The sequence below is a fragment of the Kryptolebias marmoratus genome, linkage group LG23 (genome assembly GCF_001649575.2).
Source record: "Kryptolebias marmoratus isolate JLee-2015 linkage group LG23, ASM164957v2, whole genome shotgun sequence".
Lineage (NCBI taxonomy): Eukaryota > Metazoa > Chordata > Actinopteri > Cyprinodontiformes > Rivulidae > Kryptolebias > Kryptolebias marmoratus.
In genome coordinates this window covers 14,522,406-14,538,959 of record NC_051452.1, presented here as the reverse complement: position 1 = coordinate 14,538,959, position 16,554 = coordinate 14,522,406, and the positions used below count along the sequence as shown (strand labels likewise).

The window sequence follows — 16,554 nt, the reverse complement described above, 5'->3', positions numbered from 1 at the left end:
AGGCTCAAAGACAATGTTTTGGAGCGGCCATTACAAAACCCTGATCTCAGTCCTACAGAAAATTTATGAGCAGAGCTGAAAAAATGTGTGTGTGCAAGGAGGCCTACAAACCTGACTCACTTCAACCAGTTTTGTCAGGAGAAATGGGACAAAATTTCAGCAAACTATTGTGAGAAATTTGAGGAAGGACACCCAAAACATTTGATCCAAGTCATACAGTTTAATGCCAAAGATACCAAATACCAAGAAACTGTATGCAAAGTAAAAGTAAAGACTACAAAGTATCTTTTTAAATTTAATTTAACTGCATGAATGTAATATAAGCTACATAAAAGACTAATAATAATAAAAAACACAAATATCTTCTACATATTAAGAGTTTACATTACCATATAAATTCGGGAGTGTAAAGTAATATTGGGATAATTGTAAATGCTCAGAAATGCAAAAAAACTTTGACAAAGAAACTGACATTTATTGATGTAAAAAGAAACGTCAAGAAACATATTTGTTAAGAATAAAAAGAGCATAAAATTATATGGAATATGTGCATTATGGTATAAATGTCACCTATAAAGGGATAATCTATAAATAAAACACATTTAACTTTGAACACAGTATACTTTAGAAGATCCTAATGATTTTAGTAACAGTTTAAAGACAATGTTCAACTGCTCTGATAAAACACATTTAACATGTTATTTCATCATTTCAAGAACAGATTTGTTAAAGATGGAGTCTGTCAGTGCTGTGTGATTGTATTGTTGCATCTGACATGAATTCATTACCAAATGTTTCTGTGTTGTTCCAGTTTGGATCATCTGTGGTCAGATCTTCCTGAACAAACCAGGTTCTTTGTGAATCTGTTCTGTGCAGCAGCAGAGAGAGAACAGCAGACAGGAGAGAAGATACTGGAGCTGTTATCATCAGTCTGCAGCTATGAAATGATCCATTTAAAGATCAAATACACAAATAATAAATATAAGACTGATTTCCTGTTGGATCTGTGCTCCCAAGTGAAGGACTGTGAGACTAAATCAGGTCTCAGTCTCCTTCCATCATTACGGTCAGTCTTCCAGTCATCTCCTTCAGTCTGGACCATAAACCTCGCAGAGAGAAAGCCCTCCATCCTCCTGGAAGTTTTGAAACTCCAATCAGAGAAGAAACAAGTGATGCTAAAAGCCTTCAGACTTGAAAAGAGTGAAATGAGGAATTTCATACAGTGTCTGCCTTATATCTCTCAGCTCAGGTAAAGTCCCTCGACTTTCACTTTACAAAATAATTCTTTAAAAACTGTTCAGTAAATTTTTACCATTTTAAATCAACAATTAAAAAACTAACAGTTCGGAATGATCTGACATCCTGTAACTTTAATGTACAGAGAAGGGATTCCAGGTTACTTGAAATGAGCCAGCCTTACTGACCAATGTCAGCCTGATTTTTTTCCAGTTTAAGAATTTATAGAACCCTTCCAATCCAGCTTGTATATGTAGGTGGAGCTTCAGATTTCCAGTTTAGCAGTATTAGCTTCCTGGCCATCAGAAATGTGAATGCAATTAAGTCCTTTTACACAGGAGGGTAAGTGAAGTAGGTCATACTCTGAACAGGGCAGTTAAGGCCTTAGGAGGGATATCCTCTCCAGCTACATTAGACTACATGAGAAAACAGGTGTACTGAAGACAAATATTTGATAACAGAAATCCTACTCTAAACACATTACAGTGAGACTTTATAGTTACGAATATAACTAACTTGTATCATTACATAAATACAACACTAATTCCAATTAAATTGGGACATTGTGTAAAACATAAATAAAAACAGAATGTGATGATTTGCAAATCATTTTCAACCTATATTTAACTGAATACACTACAAAGACAACATATTTAATGTTCAAACGGATTTTGCAAATATTGACTCGTTTAGAATTTGATGCCTGTAACATGCTGGGACAGGGGCATGTTCACAATTGTGTTACATCACCTTTCCTTTTAACAACACTTAATAAGCGTTTGGGAACTGAGGACACAAATTGTTGAAGCTTTGTAGGTGGAATTGTTTCCCATTCTTCATACTCTTCAGTTGCTCAACAGTCCAGGGTCTCCATTGTCATATTTTCCGCTTCATAATGGGTCACATATTTTAAGTGGAAGACAGGTCTGGATTACAGGCAGGCCAGTCTTGTACCTGCATTCTTTTACTTCGAAGCCACACTTTTGTAACACGTGCAGTATGTGGCTTGGCATTGTCTTGCTGAAAAAAACAAGGACATCCCTGAAAAAGACATTGCTTGGATGGCAGCATATTTTGCTCCAAAACCTGCATGTACCTTTCAGCATTAATGGTGTCTTCACAGATGTTCAGGTTACCCACTGGTTTTTGAAGTTTGCACTGAGTCCTGTGGACTTGTCAGACCACTGGACACTTTCCCATTTTGCGTCAGTCCATCTCAGATGAGCTTGGGCCCAGAGAAGCCGGTGGCGTTTCTGGGTGTTGTTGATACATGGCTTTCACTTTGCTTTGTAGAGCTTTAACTTGCAGTTGTACATGTAGTGATGAACTGTGTTCACTGACAATGTTTTTCTGAAGTGTTCCTGAGCCCATGTGGTATTATCTGTTGCAGAATGATGTTGGTTTTTAATGCAGTCCCATCTGAGGGTTCAAAGGTCACAGACATTCAATGTTGGTTTTCGGCCTTGCTGCTTACTTGCAGAGATTTGATGATATTATGGACTGCAGATGATGAAATCCCTAAATTCTTTGCAAATGTTCGTTGAGAAGGATTTTTCTTAAACTGCTGGACTATTTGTTCACGTAGTTCAGGGGTGTTAAACTCCATTCCTCGGTGCCACTCTCCTGCTTGTTTTAGATGTGTCCTTGCCTTAAAACACTTGGCTTAAATGGATGACTTGTTGCCATGCTCCTGGAGAACTTGATGATTTGGTGAGGAGGTAATTAAACCATTTTAATCAGGTGTTTTGGAGCAGAAAAACCTAAAACTTCCAGAACAGTAGCCCTCGAGGCCTGGAGTTTGACAGCTATGACGTAGTTGTTCACAAAGTGGTGAATCTCCCCACATCCTTGCTTGTGAACAACTGAGCCTTTCAGGGACGTTCCCTTTATACCCAATCATGATACTCACCTGTTTCCAATTAACCTATTCACCTGTGGAATGCTCCAAACAGATGTTTTCTGAGCATTCCTCAACTTTGCAAGTCTTTTGTTGCCCCTGTCCCACCTTTTTTGGAATGTGTTGCAGGCATCAAACTAATAATGAGCGAATCGTTGCAAAAAACAATAAAATTTATCCGTTTGAACATTGAATATCTTGTCTTTGTAGTGTATTCAATTGAATATAGATTAAAAAGGATTTGCAAATCACCTTATTTTGTTCTTATTTGTTTTACACAGCAACCCGCCTTCATTGGAATTGGGGTTGTAATTAAATTTACCCTTATTCAAGAGTGCCAGGGGATTAATAGTGCCAAAATAGAATGTTAATATTTGTGAGAGATATTCTTGAATTATAATTTTACACTTTTATCAGGTATCAAATAAACCTAAATGTGTTTGGTCCTATTTCCAATCCATTCATATTACACTCAAATTGTTAACATGATTTTGATTTTTTTTTTAAAGTTTATGTCAATCCAAAAACAAAAAAAGGGATGAAATAAAATAAAATAAGCATATCAAAATTAAAATAAGGTAAAACAAAACTTATGCTGTAAATATGAAATTTTTAATGAATCATCAAGGCTGATATGACCCAAAAGCCCATAATGAAATGATTAAAACATTTATCAAAGTTGAAACAGTGAAAACCTTTACATTTATGGCAGATTATCTTAACATATTTATAATGAATTATTATGTAAAGAAATATTTTGAGCAGTGTGACTTGGTTAAAATTTAAGTTTTAGTGTTGCATAAACATGGATTGGTTTTATACTTTATTATTTTTTTATTTTGTTTTTATTTCTCCTTAAACATTTTTCAATCTACTCCATCCTGCCTGGACTCTCTTCTTCACCTCTTTACCACACTTCCTGTTTTCCTGGACGGTTGACCCTATGTATTTGAAGTCCTGCACCTTTGTGACCTCTACTCCTTTTAGCCTCACTGTTCCACCTGCCTCCCTCTTATTTACACACAGGTACACAGGTCTTCCTACGGTTGACTTTCATTCCTCATCTTTCAAGTGCTTACCTCCACCTTTCCAAATTTTCTTCCACCTGCTCCCTGTTCTTACCAAAGATCACAATGTCATCTGCAAATATCATAGTCCACGGGGATTCCTGCCTGACCTCATCTGTTAGTCTGTCCATCACCAGATCAAACAAGAAGGGGCTCAGAGCCGATCCTTGATGCACCTTGATGTGGCTCATGAACGTAATTCCCTTTAGTTGCTACAGCTCTGTACATCCCCCTTGTTCTTAAAAATGGACACGATCACACTTCTCCGCTCCTCAGGCATTTTCTCACTCTCAAAATTGTCATTGAATAATCGAGTCAAAAATCTCACTGCCATCTCTCCTAAACCTTTCCATACCTCCACTGGTATATCACCAAGTCCAACTGCCTTCCCCTACTTCATCCTCTTTAAAGCTTTCTGAACTTCATCCTCGCTAATCGTTTCTGCTTCCTGGTCCACAGTTTCTATGACCTCTACTTCTCTTTCCCTTTCGTTCGTTTCATTCATAAGCTCCTCAAAGTACTCCTTCCATCTTCCCATCACACTCTCCTTGCTTGTTAGAACATTACTGTTTCTATCTTTAACAACCTGATCTGCTGCACATCCTTTCCACTAAACAAGCCAATTGGCTAAAACTAAAATATTATATTGCGGCATAGTATTTTTTTATTATATAAAGAACAAAGGTGAATGATGGAGTCCAACAGTGGCGTTTCATTGTATTGATGCTGCTGAGATCAAAACATCACTAAATGTTTCTTCTTGTTCCAGTTTGGATCGTTGGTGGTCAGATCTTCCTGAACAAACCAGGTTCTTAGTGAATCTGTTTTGTGCAGCAGCAGAGAGAGAGCAGCAGACAGGAAAGGAAATAGTGGAGCTGTTATCTTCAGTCTGCAGCCATGAAATCATACGCTTAAATTTCAAAAATTATCAGAGTGACTTCTTGCTGGATCTGTGCTCCCAGCTGAAGGACTGCGAGACTAAAACAGGTCTGAGTCTCCTTCCATTATTACGATCAGTTTTCCAGTCATCTCCATCAGTCTGGACCATAAACCTCTCAGAGACAAAGACCTCCATCCTACTGGAAGTTCTGAAACTCCAATCAGAGAAGAAACAAGTGAAGCTGGCAGGCTGCTCACATGAAGAGAGTGAAGTGACGATGTTCCTACAGTGTCTGCCTTATATCTCACAACTCAGGTAAAGTCATTTTAACATTTGTCCAGTGATTCATGGGATATTTTATGAACAAACACATGAATGCATGCATGCGCACACACACAGACTCAAACCCAAAAATGGTTATTACTCAGTAAATTTTACAGATATTTAGCTAAATTATGGTAGGAGCTGAGACTGATGCCCAACACATTGTAGTGTTTCTGATCTCACAAGACCTTTGAATAAAATCTTGCCACAAACTATTTGGAGTCAACTCTGTGTGTTCATTAGCAAAATATCTCATGAACCAGTGGATTGATTTTAAAGAAACTTTGAGAAAGTATTCAATGAATGAACATCTACCAATGATTAACTTTTGGAGTCAATTCAAGATGGCCACCAAAGCTAATCCACGTTAGCCAACACAAAATGGATATAACACAGTCAATTTCACAGACATTAAGCTAAAATTTGATGTGGTAATAGCTGAGAGTCAATCACAAAACATACTCTAAGCATTACATCTAGCCAGATTGCACTTCATGTTATTTTTCAAGTTTCAAGTTTAACCAAAAAGGCTACAACTGACATTTTTCAACATAAAATTATCTTATTCTAAAACTCTGGCATGAAAAGCAGTGAGCAACATGCATTTAGTTCAAAAGATGACCAGTCTTAAATGTGTTTTTCTTGTTTTAGCATTGATGACTGGCGTTATGATCCAGATGAAGACACCAGGTTCTTTGTGAATCTGTTCTGTGCAGCAGCACAGAAAGAACAGCAGACAGGAGAGAAGATACTGGAGCTGTTGTCATCAGTCTGCAGCTATGAAACATTCCCTTTTGATTACACATACACAGATGGCGATAATATTAAATATCAGTGTGATTTCCTGTTGGATCTGGGCTCCCAGGTGAAGGACTGTGAAGCAAAATCAGGTCTGAGTCTCCTTCCAACATTAAGGTCAGTTTTCCAGTCAGCTCCTGCAGTCTGGATCATAAACCTCTTGGAGAGAAAGACCTCCATCTTCCTGGAACTTTTGAAACTTCAATCAGAGAAGAAACAAGTGAAGCTGACAGACTACAATCATGAAGAGAGTGAAGCGAGGAGTTTCTTACATTGTCTCCCTTATATCTCACAACTCAGGTAAAGTCATTCTTTTAGTTTTTACAGAAAAAAAGATTTTGACATCAAATATTATACCCTCCACACATTACAGTGAGAATTTTTATTAACAGATATGACTGTAATGTTTTCACTAATCTAACCCTTCACTTTGGTTCGCTGAGGAAAGAGACTTTCTCTCCCCTCCGTTACATAATCCATATGCATGGGGTAACTCTTTAAGACACCCTTTAAAGTGATATCAAACAATACACAAACATACAATGCTTAGCAACCAACCAGAATTCGACCTTCATATTCTAGGTCAAGTCGGAAAAGCACTGGGACTGGCTGCCTAGACAGACAAACTGATAAAGAGGTCAGCTTGGAACCTGCCTAGGTTCCAAGAGGTTCCAACATAATCCAGTGGGACAGCCTTGTGCAGTGACAAAGTCCTGCACAAATTTTCAGAGTTGCAGCAGATGAAAACACAGTCAGCCAATTGAATGTCTGTGTGCAACAAATGTACCCAACCAAAACTCCATTAGGGTATAGTGTAGTCTGAACCTCACTAGGGATGGAGAGTAGCCACAATTCAAGTGGCTGAGAATAATGGAACTCTGGCAGAACATTAAGTAGGAATAATGAGGTCAGATGGAGGACAACATCCTGCAGTTGTCACTGTGAACTGACAGAGCTTGGAGCTCTCACGGTCACCTGGCAGATGTTCTAGCCCCCAGGGATACAATTTAAAGACAAAAACCCCAAAACATTTCATATCAGGAACTCCAATGGCTAAGTGCTGACTGCTGAGGCTCCCTTAAGGACTATATCCAAGTCACAATAAAAGAAGTACATCTAGCTCTGTGAGCATCATGGACCAGACATCCTCTGTCCAAAAGATAACAGCAAACATCCCTTCATCCAGCCACAGCTGTGACAAAACAGGATCTGCTAGGCTGACACCAAACACAGGTCTATGTGATGAGACTTATGCCAAGTGGTAAATGGGTGGAACTGCCAAATGTCATGGCATGTTGGGCAAGTGAAGAGCCATCGAAATGATGATGATGATCACCATAATGCCTGACAGGGGAAGGGTAAAAAAGAGGTTAAGCTCATTGGGCGCATTTAGTCCCCCCTGTCACTTGTCCCGCATCACCCTGTGCAGGACAGCCAAAAGTTCCACACTTGGCCCTCACACGCCACACTTTGTATTTCTCACGCAAACCCCCCCCCACAAATGCACACAGCCTTTTTGTCACTTTAATGCTATATTTAGTGAGTTTTCAGATCCCTCTAGCATTTTTTTAAAGCAACTAGCGACAAATCTAGTGACTTTGGTGGCTTAATGTGAGAAATCACTCATTCTGCAGCGCACCGTAAGCCCCGCCCACTTCCCCAAGCACTGACAGCTGTCAATCTCACATCAGAGAGGAGACCCGCTCCACTCTGTGTCCACAGTGGCGCGCGCCCCCTCGAGCACGCGCAGGAGCGTGATTGTTTTCATGTGAGTCGTGTTGTCATCTGATGACAGAGAGATAAAGATGGAGAGGCAGAAAACTGACGAGACAGAAAGATAAAGATGTAGGCATGAAAGAAAGCTTTTCAGAGTGGTTGAAAGACAGCAGGAAGTTCTGTCTGCGCATCAAGAGGAGGCCTGGAAATGTTCAGGTTAGCTAAAGCTACTAGTTACTAATAAATAACAAGTTACAACTTACTGATCAGTATTTACAATATAACAGCTGAGAGGATGGAGAGAAAGAATCAGGACAGACAGGAGAAGGAGGCAGGTTGGACTAATGTTAGCTGGAAGTGTAGAAACAAACACTTAATACCAAAGGATTTATTTTTAAATATTGTTTATATTAAAAATGTGCATTAGCAAGATGTGTAATTCATTCCAAGCTAATTAATAATACTTGCTTGACTATATGACTTAGAGGAGAAAAACACAAGTAAGGAATGAAGGAGACAAACATGAGGTCAGTCATCAGCTGCTGTAGAGGAGACCAGAGATGACATCAAGTAGGAATAATTCAGCTAGTGAGGCCACAAAAACCTAGATGCCCAGGAGGGTTTGAATTTCTGCTGACCATTACTGTGTCAGGTCGGGAAAAATAGTGCAGGCAGACATGGCAAGACCAACACCACAGAGTAGAAAGTGGACAAGAGAGGTGAAGATGATGATGATGAGGGAGAGGAACAGAGAGGTGCAGAGGAGAGGGTTGGGGCAAGACCTTACTGAGAAGATCCATCTGAATGGCCATCACCACAGGAAGTGGGGGACTCATTCAGGCTGGTTGAGAATGACCCACAGAGATGTTCTGACGGGCCATACCCCATATTGGGTATTATATGTTATGAGTCCATGAATAAAAAAAAAAATATTTACGAAAACAGGTAAAAGGAAACAAAAGGGGGGGGGGGGGGGTGGGGGGGTGGGGGGTGTGGGGGGGTGTATTGTGTCTGCATACCCCTCAGAAAGTAGGTAGTTGCACCCCTGCATGTACACTTTGCAAATGAATCATTCATGTGCAAAGCTGCCGCTGATCATTTTTGGTCTTGCCACCATTGATATTCCTGTCTCCTACAGCCTGATCAATATCACCAAATATGCAAATTAGGCGATGACGTCATCTAACAACTTCTAGCAGCTCAAAATCTCACTCCAAGCTCAGATCAAAACTTGAGAGCACTGATCTTAGGCAACTATGATATGTGTTTAATTCAAATTAATTGATCAGAATTCAGGAAAATCATGTTGAATCTATGATGTTTGTGTGTATTTCTGGGAGTGGGTTTTTTGCATGATGTTTTAAAAACATGATCAGCTGATGAATAGATAAGCTGTGTCTGGCAAAACTTTTTACATACAACTGTATATATTTGGGCAGACAGAATTAAACACAGATAATGTAATACTTAAAATGTGAATGTGTGTGTGTGGTTGGGGCTGCAGTGGTGCCCGCTTCACGCTATGTTGTCCCACATTGACATTCCCAAATGTTGGCAAGTATGTTCAGGTGCATGCTGCCTTAAATGGACCACAGGTAGCCAAAAGGTCTACATAAAGCTGTAACAGTCACTGCCTCTCCTCTGGGAATGAGACTAGAAAGTCACAAATAGTATCTTGCAGAGTGAAAGGTTTGCTATAGCTCTGTCTGTGACCTCTGCATAATTAGGCTAATAAAGCTCATCCACAGTCCTCTACAATCTTAAACTACCCGGAAATGGACAGGACAAGACAAGTAGAGAAAATGGTGACAAAATGGAACTTGTGTTAACTAGACAGAGTGGCCATGGCACTGTGCAGCTTAGTAAGCAAGCTCTGTCCATCATGGGGGAAACCAGCAGAATGAGTTGAGGGGTATAACTAATCTTTGAAAATCAGAAAGAAGAGGAGTCCAGGCCACTTTAACAACCTCATCAAATCAGTAATTCAACTTGTATGAGAAGTGCTACTAAGCCCTCTGTCCAATCAGAGGGACATTCCCTGTACTTAAAGAATACGTAACAAAACTGAGACATTGTCTCAAGAAGATGGAGAACTGGGATTTACATGTGTGCTCAATCAGGAGTAGGGTGAAGCATTAACTGTTGTATCTGTAGTGTGTAGTTATAATGACGCAGCTGAGATCAAATCATCACTAAGAATGTTTTCTTCTCTTGTTTTCAGTTTGGATGGCTATAGTTATTTTCCTGATGAAGGCACAAGATTCTTAGTGAATCTGTTCTGTGCAGCTGCAGAGAGAGAACAGCAGACAGGAGAGAAGATACTGGAGCTGCTATCATCAGTCTGCAGCTATGAAACATTCCCACTAAATCACAGTGACATTGAAAATTGTGATAATTATATTAAACATCAGAGTGATTTTCTGCTCGATCTGTACTCCCGAGTAATGGACTGTGAGACTACAACAGGCCTGAGTCTCCTTCCATCTTTAAAATCAATTTTCCAGTCAGCGCCTTCATTTTGGATCATAGACCTCTCACAGAGAAAGAACTCCAGTCTCCTTGGAGTTCTTAAACTCCAATCAGAAAGAAAACAGGTGGAGGTGACAGACTACTCACATGAAGAGAGTGAAGTGAGGAGTTTCCTACAGTGTCTGCCTTATATCTCACAGCTCAGGTAAGTTTACTAGTATTACCCAATGTTCCCTCTCCTTTTTTTATTCATTTTTAAGCTACATTGCTGCAAGTAGACATTACATGAACCACTATTCTTTCCAATGTTTACATAGTCACATCTTACCTGCATTTTGAATATAGTGTATTTAGTTAAACAATCTAAAAACAGGTACGAAGGGATGAACAAGCACACATGTATATCTTTTACTTTTTTATGTTAAATAATTTGTTGTTTTAGTTCACTTTGATTCCCCACAAATAATGTTGTACCTTTATTTCTACATTAGCTTGTTGGTTGTTGTAGCTGTATTTGTCCAGCAAAAATAATCTTAAAAAAACAAACAAAAAAACTACATATCTGTCCCTGTAGACACCATTTATTCATCCATCTGCTCACAGTTTTATTTTTTATTTTTTTGGTGTTGATTCATATAGTTCTTAGCCTGATGTTTTCTGTATAAATGTGAATTGTCCTAATATATTTTATAGCTGTAATGTTTAATGTTCTCAAAGAAAGGTCATGTGACACCATGACTGTGTGGAGGGGAGGACTTACACGCTCACATCCTGAGTACATAGACTCTAATTCCAAAAGTCCAACATGACGGACCAAGGCTTCAATTTCGAACAACAGGAAGAACATGATAAACTTGGCTACTTTACTTTTTAGCCAGTGCCTGCTGAAGCAAAACAGTACTTATTCACAATTGGGATACTGATCAAATCACATCACACACGTGTGCATCTGTAAACTGAGACAATAAACCAACATGTAACCAGCCAACATATCAAACTATAATGTACAATTTAACACTAATTCAAATTTATCTCTAAAAAATGAAATGACATTCTATTGTAAGGTAAATCATACTGTCATTGAGGGTAGATCAAAGATACATGGCACTCACCTAGAAACGTTTTGGTTAGAAAACAACAGGAGGAAGTAACTTTTCACACCTTTTAAGGCGGAGTGCACCTTAAGGCAGCATTGAGCTCAGTGGGACCTCCTTGTGGAGCAGAAGGAAGAAGTTCTTTATCATTTCTAACAGTAGTATTTGTGTGTTTATAGATTTATGTTAGTAACAGATCCCTAAATGTAACTGAAATGAGTCTCATAGAATTTTTTTTTCTTTTCCTTTCCTCATCTCTGTTACCACCAGTGTGGAAAGGAATCTTCTGCTGAGGTTCATCCACTGTTGCGCTACCTCTGATGAGGCAGCGTCAAGCCTGCTGAGGTCTCTGCAGCACACTCTGGATTTGTCCTGCTCCTCCAGCCTGGAGCTTCCAGCTGAGGATCAGACTGAGTTTCTGTGTCTGACTGCTGCTCACTGTAAGGCCATTTCCACCATCCTGAGACACAGCAGCCAGGAGACACAGCTTCACCTGCAAGACTGTGAGGTGAAGGACAGTGGGCTGGACCTGCTGTTTTCTGTCCTGGACAGGGTCCGTCTCAGGTGAGTTAGATCATTTGTGGAGCTGAAGTAGAGAGAAGCTTGTTCATCTTCATGTCAATTTTCTTTGCTCTGTTTCTCCTGTTTAGAGTCAGTAAGACTGTCCTCGTCCAACTGCTGTCCCTGCTTCCTGTAAACAGTGAGAGGGACACAATGAGACGAGCAATGTCCCTGTGCAGAGCCCTGGGTGGAGAGCTGGATCTCAGTCACACCATAGTGGATAAGTGGCTCTGTGGAGCTCTGGTCCAGGTGCTGGACTTCTCTGAAGGGCTCACAAAGCTGGACCTCAGTCACTGTCAGCTGACTGACCAGCTGCTGCTCCAACTCATCCCACATCTGCACAAAGTCCATGTTCTAGAGTAAGGGTCCAAATTGGATACACATGATGTTCAATAAACTGAATATCATGTAAAAATATATAAGTAACAGCATACATTTGTGTTTTGGGATCCTACAGTCTGAGCCACAATCAAATCACTGATGCTTCAACAGACGGATTACTTCAGCTGGTCTCCATCAGCCCCACCATTCAGACTGTCAGGTGAGATTAAATCAGATAGAAATCTACCAAAAGCAGACTGAAATGTTTTAGCTAAACCATAAAGAAATATGTATACTGTATTTTCTGCACTATAGGACACATTGGATTATAAGACGCACTGTCAATCAGTGGTCCACTTTGAAACTTTTGTCATATATAAAACGCACCGAACTATAAGGCACACCCTCATGCATGTGCACCTCCCAATTTTTGTAACTTCGCGCAGACTGCGCACACCGCACTCCATTCAAACTGGACGGTTTCGGTGCTCTAGCGAAGCTGGTTCACCTGTATCAGCATTTATATGATCCCTCTTTGAGAGATCACAGAGATTATCAAACGATTCAAAACTCACATAAGGATACTGCTCCGAATTAAATGCAGATGATTAAAATGTAGTTGTTAAAATTTCTACTCTATATTTATGATATGGTCATTTGATACTTGCTTGACAAAAAACTTGCAATGAATTGGATATATTCAATATAGCACCCACCCCTAATCCAACCCATTTTTCTACCACTCTGCAATTTTACTGCCTTTGCAGTTGAAGAGTTTTTTGTTTGTGTAACAACGCCTGATCGTGTAATAAAATGGGGGAGCAAGATCGAGGGTGTAATTGTGTGTACATAAGGGCAAGCAGTGGTCAAGTTGACAGAACATGTCTAGTTGGTGCAATGAATACTGCAGTGTGCTTTCAGGGCTCTGAGGTCAAATCCTGTTAAGGTTATTACCTCCACTTAGGAGGTTATGTTTTCAGTAATGTTGGTCTGTTTATCTGTCCTTCCAGCTGTTTGTTAGCAGGATGACATAATAACCAATAAACAGATTTGGATAAAGTATTTCAGAAAATGTTTGGATTGTCAAAAAAACAATTAAATTTTGATAGTGATCTGGATCTGAAGTTGGATCGCTCATTTTTGATTGACACTGTGGCTTTGGCGGAGGTCTCTAGTTGTCATTATTGTTATTATTGCTTTTACAAAATGTAGCGACATGCCATGATTTATTTAAACATTAAACCAGATATAGACATTTACAGACATTTAGGCCATATTCAATCCAATTATAGCCTAGACCAGTGGTCTCCAATCCTGGTCCTCGAGGGCCACTATCCTGCATGTTTTACTTGTTTCTCTGCTCCAACATACCTGATTTGAATCAATGGGTGATTAAAAGGCTTCTGCAGAACATGAAGAGGTAATTTAACCACTGAATCAGGTATGTTGGGGCAGAGAAACAAGTAACACATGCAGGATAGTGGCCCTCGAGGACCAGGATTGGAGACCACTGGCCTAGACCTTTGTTCAACCTGAAAATAATCATCAATGAGATCTAAGTTGATGTCAATAAGATCAACATGAAGAATTATCACTTTTTATGAACTTGTGGGTGTCTTATAGATAGCAAGATATCATTCAATTATATTTTTATAAAATGGTAATATTATTCTTACTTTTTTGTAAAAATAAATCCTTGACTCTTCAAACTTAATTCTCTGTGTATCTTTACTTGGAATATATATCCTACAATAAGAGCCACTTATTTTCTTTTTTTAATAAAATCCATACATCTTTCTCTTCCAAACTTGCCCAGGCTCTTTGCTTTAGCTCCAGGTTTTAGTAAGGTTTATTTTTAATGGCTCAACCAAGGCTTGAACTGTGTCTAATACATTTTAAAAGAGCTGATGCTTGTGAAAATGAGATCCCAGTTTTCAGAGTAAATATCAGACAGCAAAGAATAGCCTAAAACTGAAAGCAGTTTTTAATGTAAAAAAAATAATAAGTTTTGCTTTGAGCAATTTTCCTTTTTTCTGCAGTGTGCTGAGCTGACACTTAATATTCTGCCTAAGTCTTCTCTTTTGTTTCTGGTGTCTTCTTAGGGTCTTCAGCAGCAACATTGTGAGCAGAGAACCCTTTCAGGATGTGCACTGTGACATCTGGTGAACTTCTGTTATTGGTCCTGAGAACAAACCACTTAGCTGCCATAAAAACCATAAATGATTGCACTTTTTTGCTATTTTGTTTCTTTCTACTCAGTGGATCATTTTATTTTCTAAATGTCAAGATGAAAAATAACATAAATACATGATTATTACATGATGAGGACAAATATCATCTTATTTAAGTTAGCATTTTCCTCACTGTTACCATTTTCTATAAAACACTACTCCTATTTGTTTGACTACAACTGTATTTAATTTTAACTAGTTTGGTATCAAAGTTTTTTTTTCACCTCGTAAATAACTAAACAGTGTATAATTTTGTTCTAGTGTACATTTATTTCTGTTCTGGACATCAGTCAATAGCAACGACTGAATGTTATTTTAAGTTCTAACATGAAAAGTGTGGTCTTCTAAATTGTTGTTGGGGGCCATTTGTCTTGTGAATCATTGGACTCTCTGTCCAATAATGTTGGAATGTTGTTAGGGTTGTTGTTAACCCGATCAGCATGAGAGATGGATACATGTATCAAGGAATGAACTGGTGTTCAATTTTCTGGGGGAGCAGACCACTTTGTCTTTTGCCCAATTTCACCATCAAGCAGTGAATCTCCCCACAAAGAGAGAGGAAAATGAATAAGGACACATCAAGAAAGCTCTTTATCAGTCACCAGCCACCTACTCTACATGGACGACACCAAGGTGTATGTAAAAATGAGAGACATTGACTCACTGATCCGCCTTGCTAAGATAAACTGCGAGATGTTGAAATGTCCATCAGGCTGGATAAATCTGACTGAATGGTATCCAAGTATGAAAAGGTGTTCAGGACTAAAGAGGCTGAACTACATGAAGGGAACGTTGCAGACGTTTAGGATAATTACAAGACTTTGTAAACATTACAGAATCACCACTCTTGAAGGATGTTCTTTCATTTGTTTAATTTTGTATTCAAAATAAATCACAGACTGCCACAAAAGTATTGTTTTAAAAATCCCAACCTTCTAACATTAGGAAACAATACACAAATAAATAAATAATTGTTGTAGTCAGTCACAATTCCTTTTTTTATGCAATCATAGAAAAATTACTGGACCATTAGTACTTCGCTGCTGCACCTCTGGCTTTTTTTCCAGATCAAATTTATTGAGGCATGGACCTAACTAATGACAAACTGTCTTCTTCATTAATCTGGGTCCAACTGTCTCTTATTGCTGTTATCAGATCAGCTCTGCAGGTTGGAGCCCATTTTTCCTTCTTTTTCCACCTGAGATTTTCAGCTGGACTGAGATCCGGACTATTTGCAGGCCGTGCCTTTGACTTGATAGGTCTTTCCTGAAGGAAAGTTTTCACATGCTTTGCCCTATGGAAAGATACATTATTGAAAATTGAAATCATCGTCACCAAACATCCTTTCAGCTGATGAAGATGTGATGACTGCAGTGAGTCCATAATTTTTTCCTCTACTTGATCTAAAACAAACAACTGACTACAACAATTATGTTTTTTTCTCTTTTTTGTTGTTTCTTAATGCCAGAGTTGGAATTTAAAAAATAAATAGTTTTGTGGCATGTCATGTCCATTTATTATTTTTTTTAATACAAAATTAAGCAATTAAAAGACAGTCTTTCAGAGTGGCGATTCCAGGGGTCATACAAGACTTAAATATCAAAAAAGATTTCAATACACTGTCTTCTTAGCCTTTAATTCTGTGGCTTTTCTAAAGGAAATGGGAACATGTATCATTTGTTGACAATAATAAAAAGCATTTGGTATACATATTTTAATAGGTGGAATTATTATTCATGATATTAGCTCATGTTCATGCCTATAACTCAGGAATCTCAGCTTTGTTAAAAACTGATGCCTTTTTGCTCATGTTTGTTCAGGACTAATTTCTCTGTTGATAATGACACTTTGATCATCTTCACATGGGCTTTAGTTCTGAAGTTAATTCACACATTTCACACAAAAACATTTCAGGAATACAGAACCGTTGTCATGATTTTAGGCAGGGATTTAGCCCACA

General features: G+C 38.8%; 1 protein-coding gene across 2 annotated transcripts in view; it reads left to right on the top strand.

Annotated features, from left to right (window-relative positions):
• LOC108242152 overlaps positions 1–16,306 on the top strand; it is a 54,847-nt gene extending 38,541 nt beyond the window's left edge. For both annotated transcript variants that reach the window (XM_025008207.2, XM_017426804.3), the window contains 8 exons: positions 812–1,249; positions 4,970–5,395; positions 6,056–6,502; positions 10,140–10,592; positions 11,752–12,045; positions 12,132–12,401; positions 12,500–12,583; positions 14,466–16,306. In XM_025008207.2, the coding sequence (XP_024863975.1) occupies positions 812–1,249; positions 4,970–5,395; positions 6,056–6,502; positions 10,140–10,592; positions 11,752–12,045; positions 12,132–12,401; positions 12,500–12,583; positions 14,466–14,529 (2,476 nt within the window). In that variant the 3' untranslated portion in view covers positions 14,530–16,306. The remainder of the gene's footprint in view (positions 1–811; positions 1,250–4,969; positions 5,396–6,055; positions 6,503–10,139; positions 10,593–11,751; positions 12,046–12,131; positions 12,402–12,499; positions 12,584–14,465) is intronic.
• Positions 16,307–16,554: the final 248 nt, after the last annotated feature.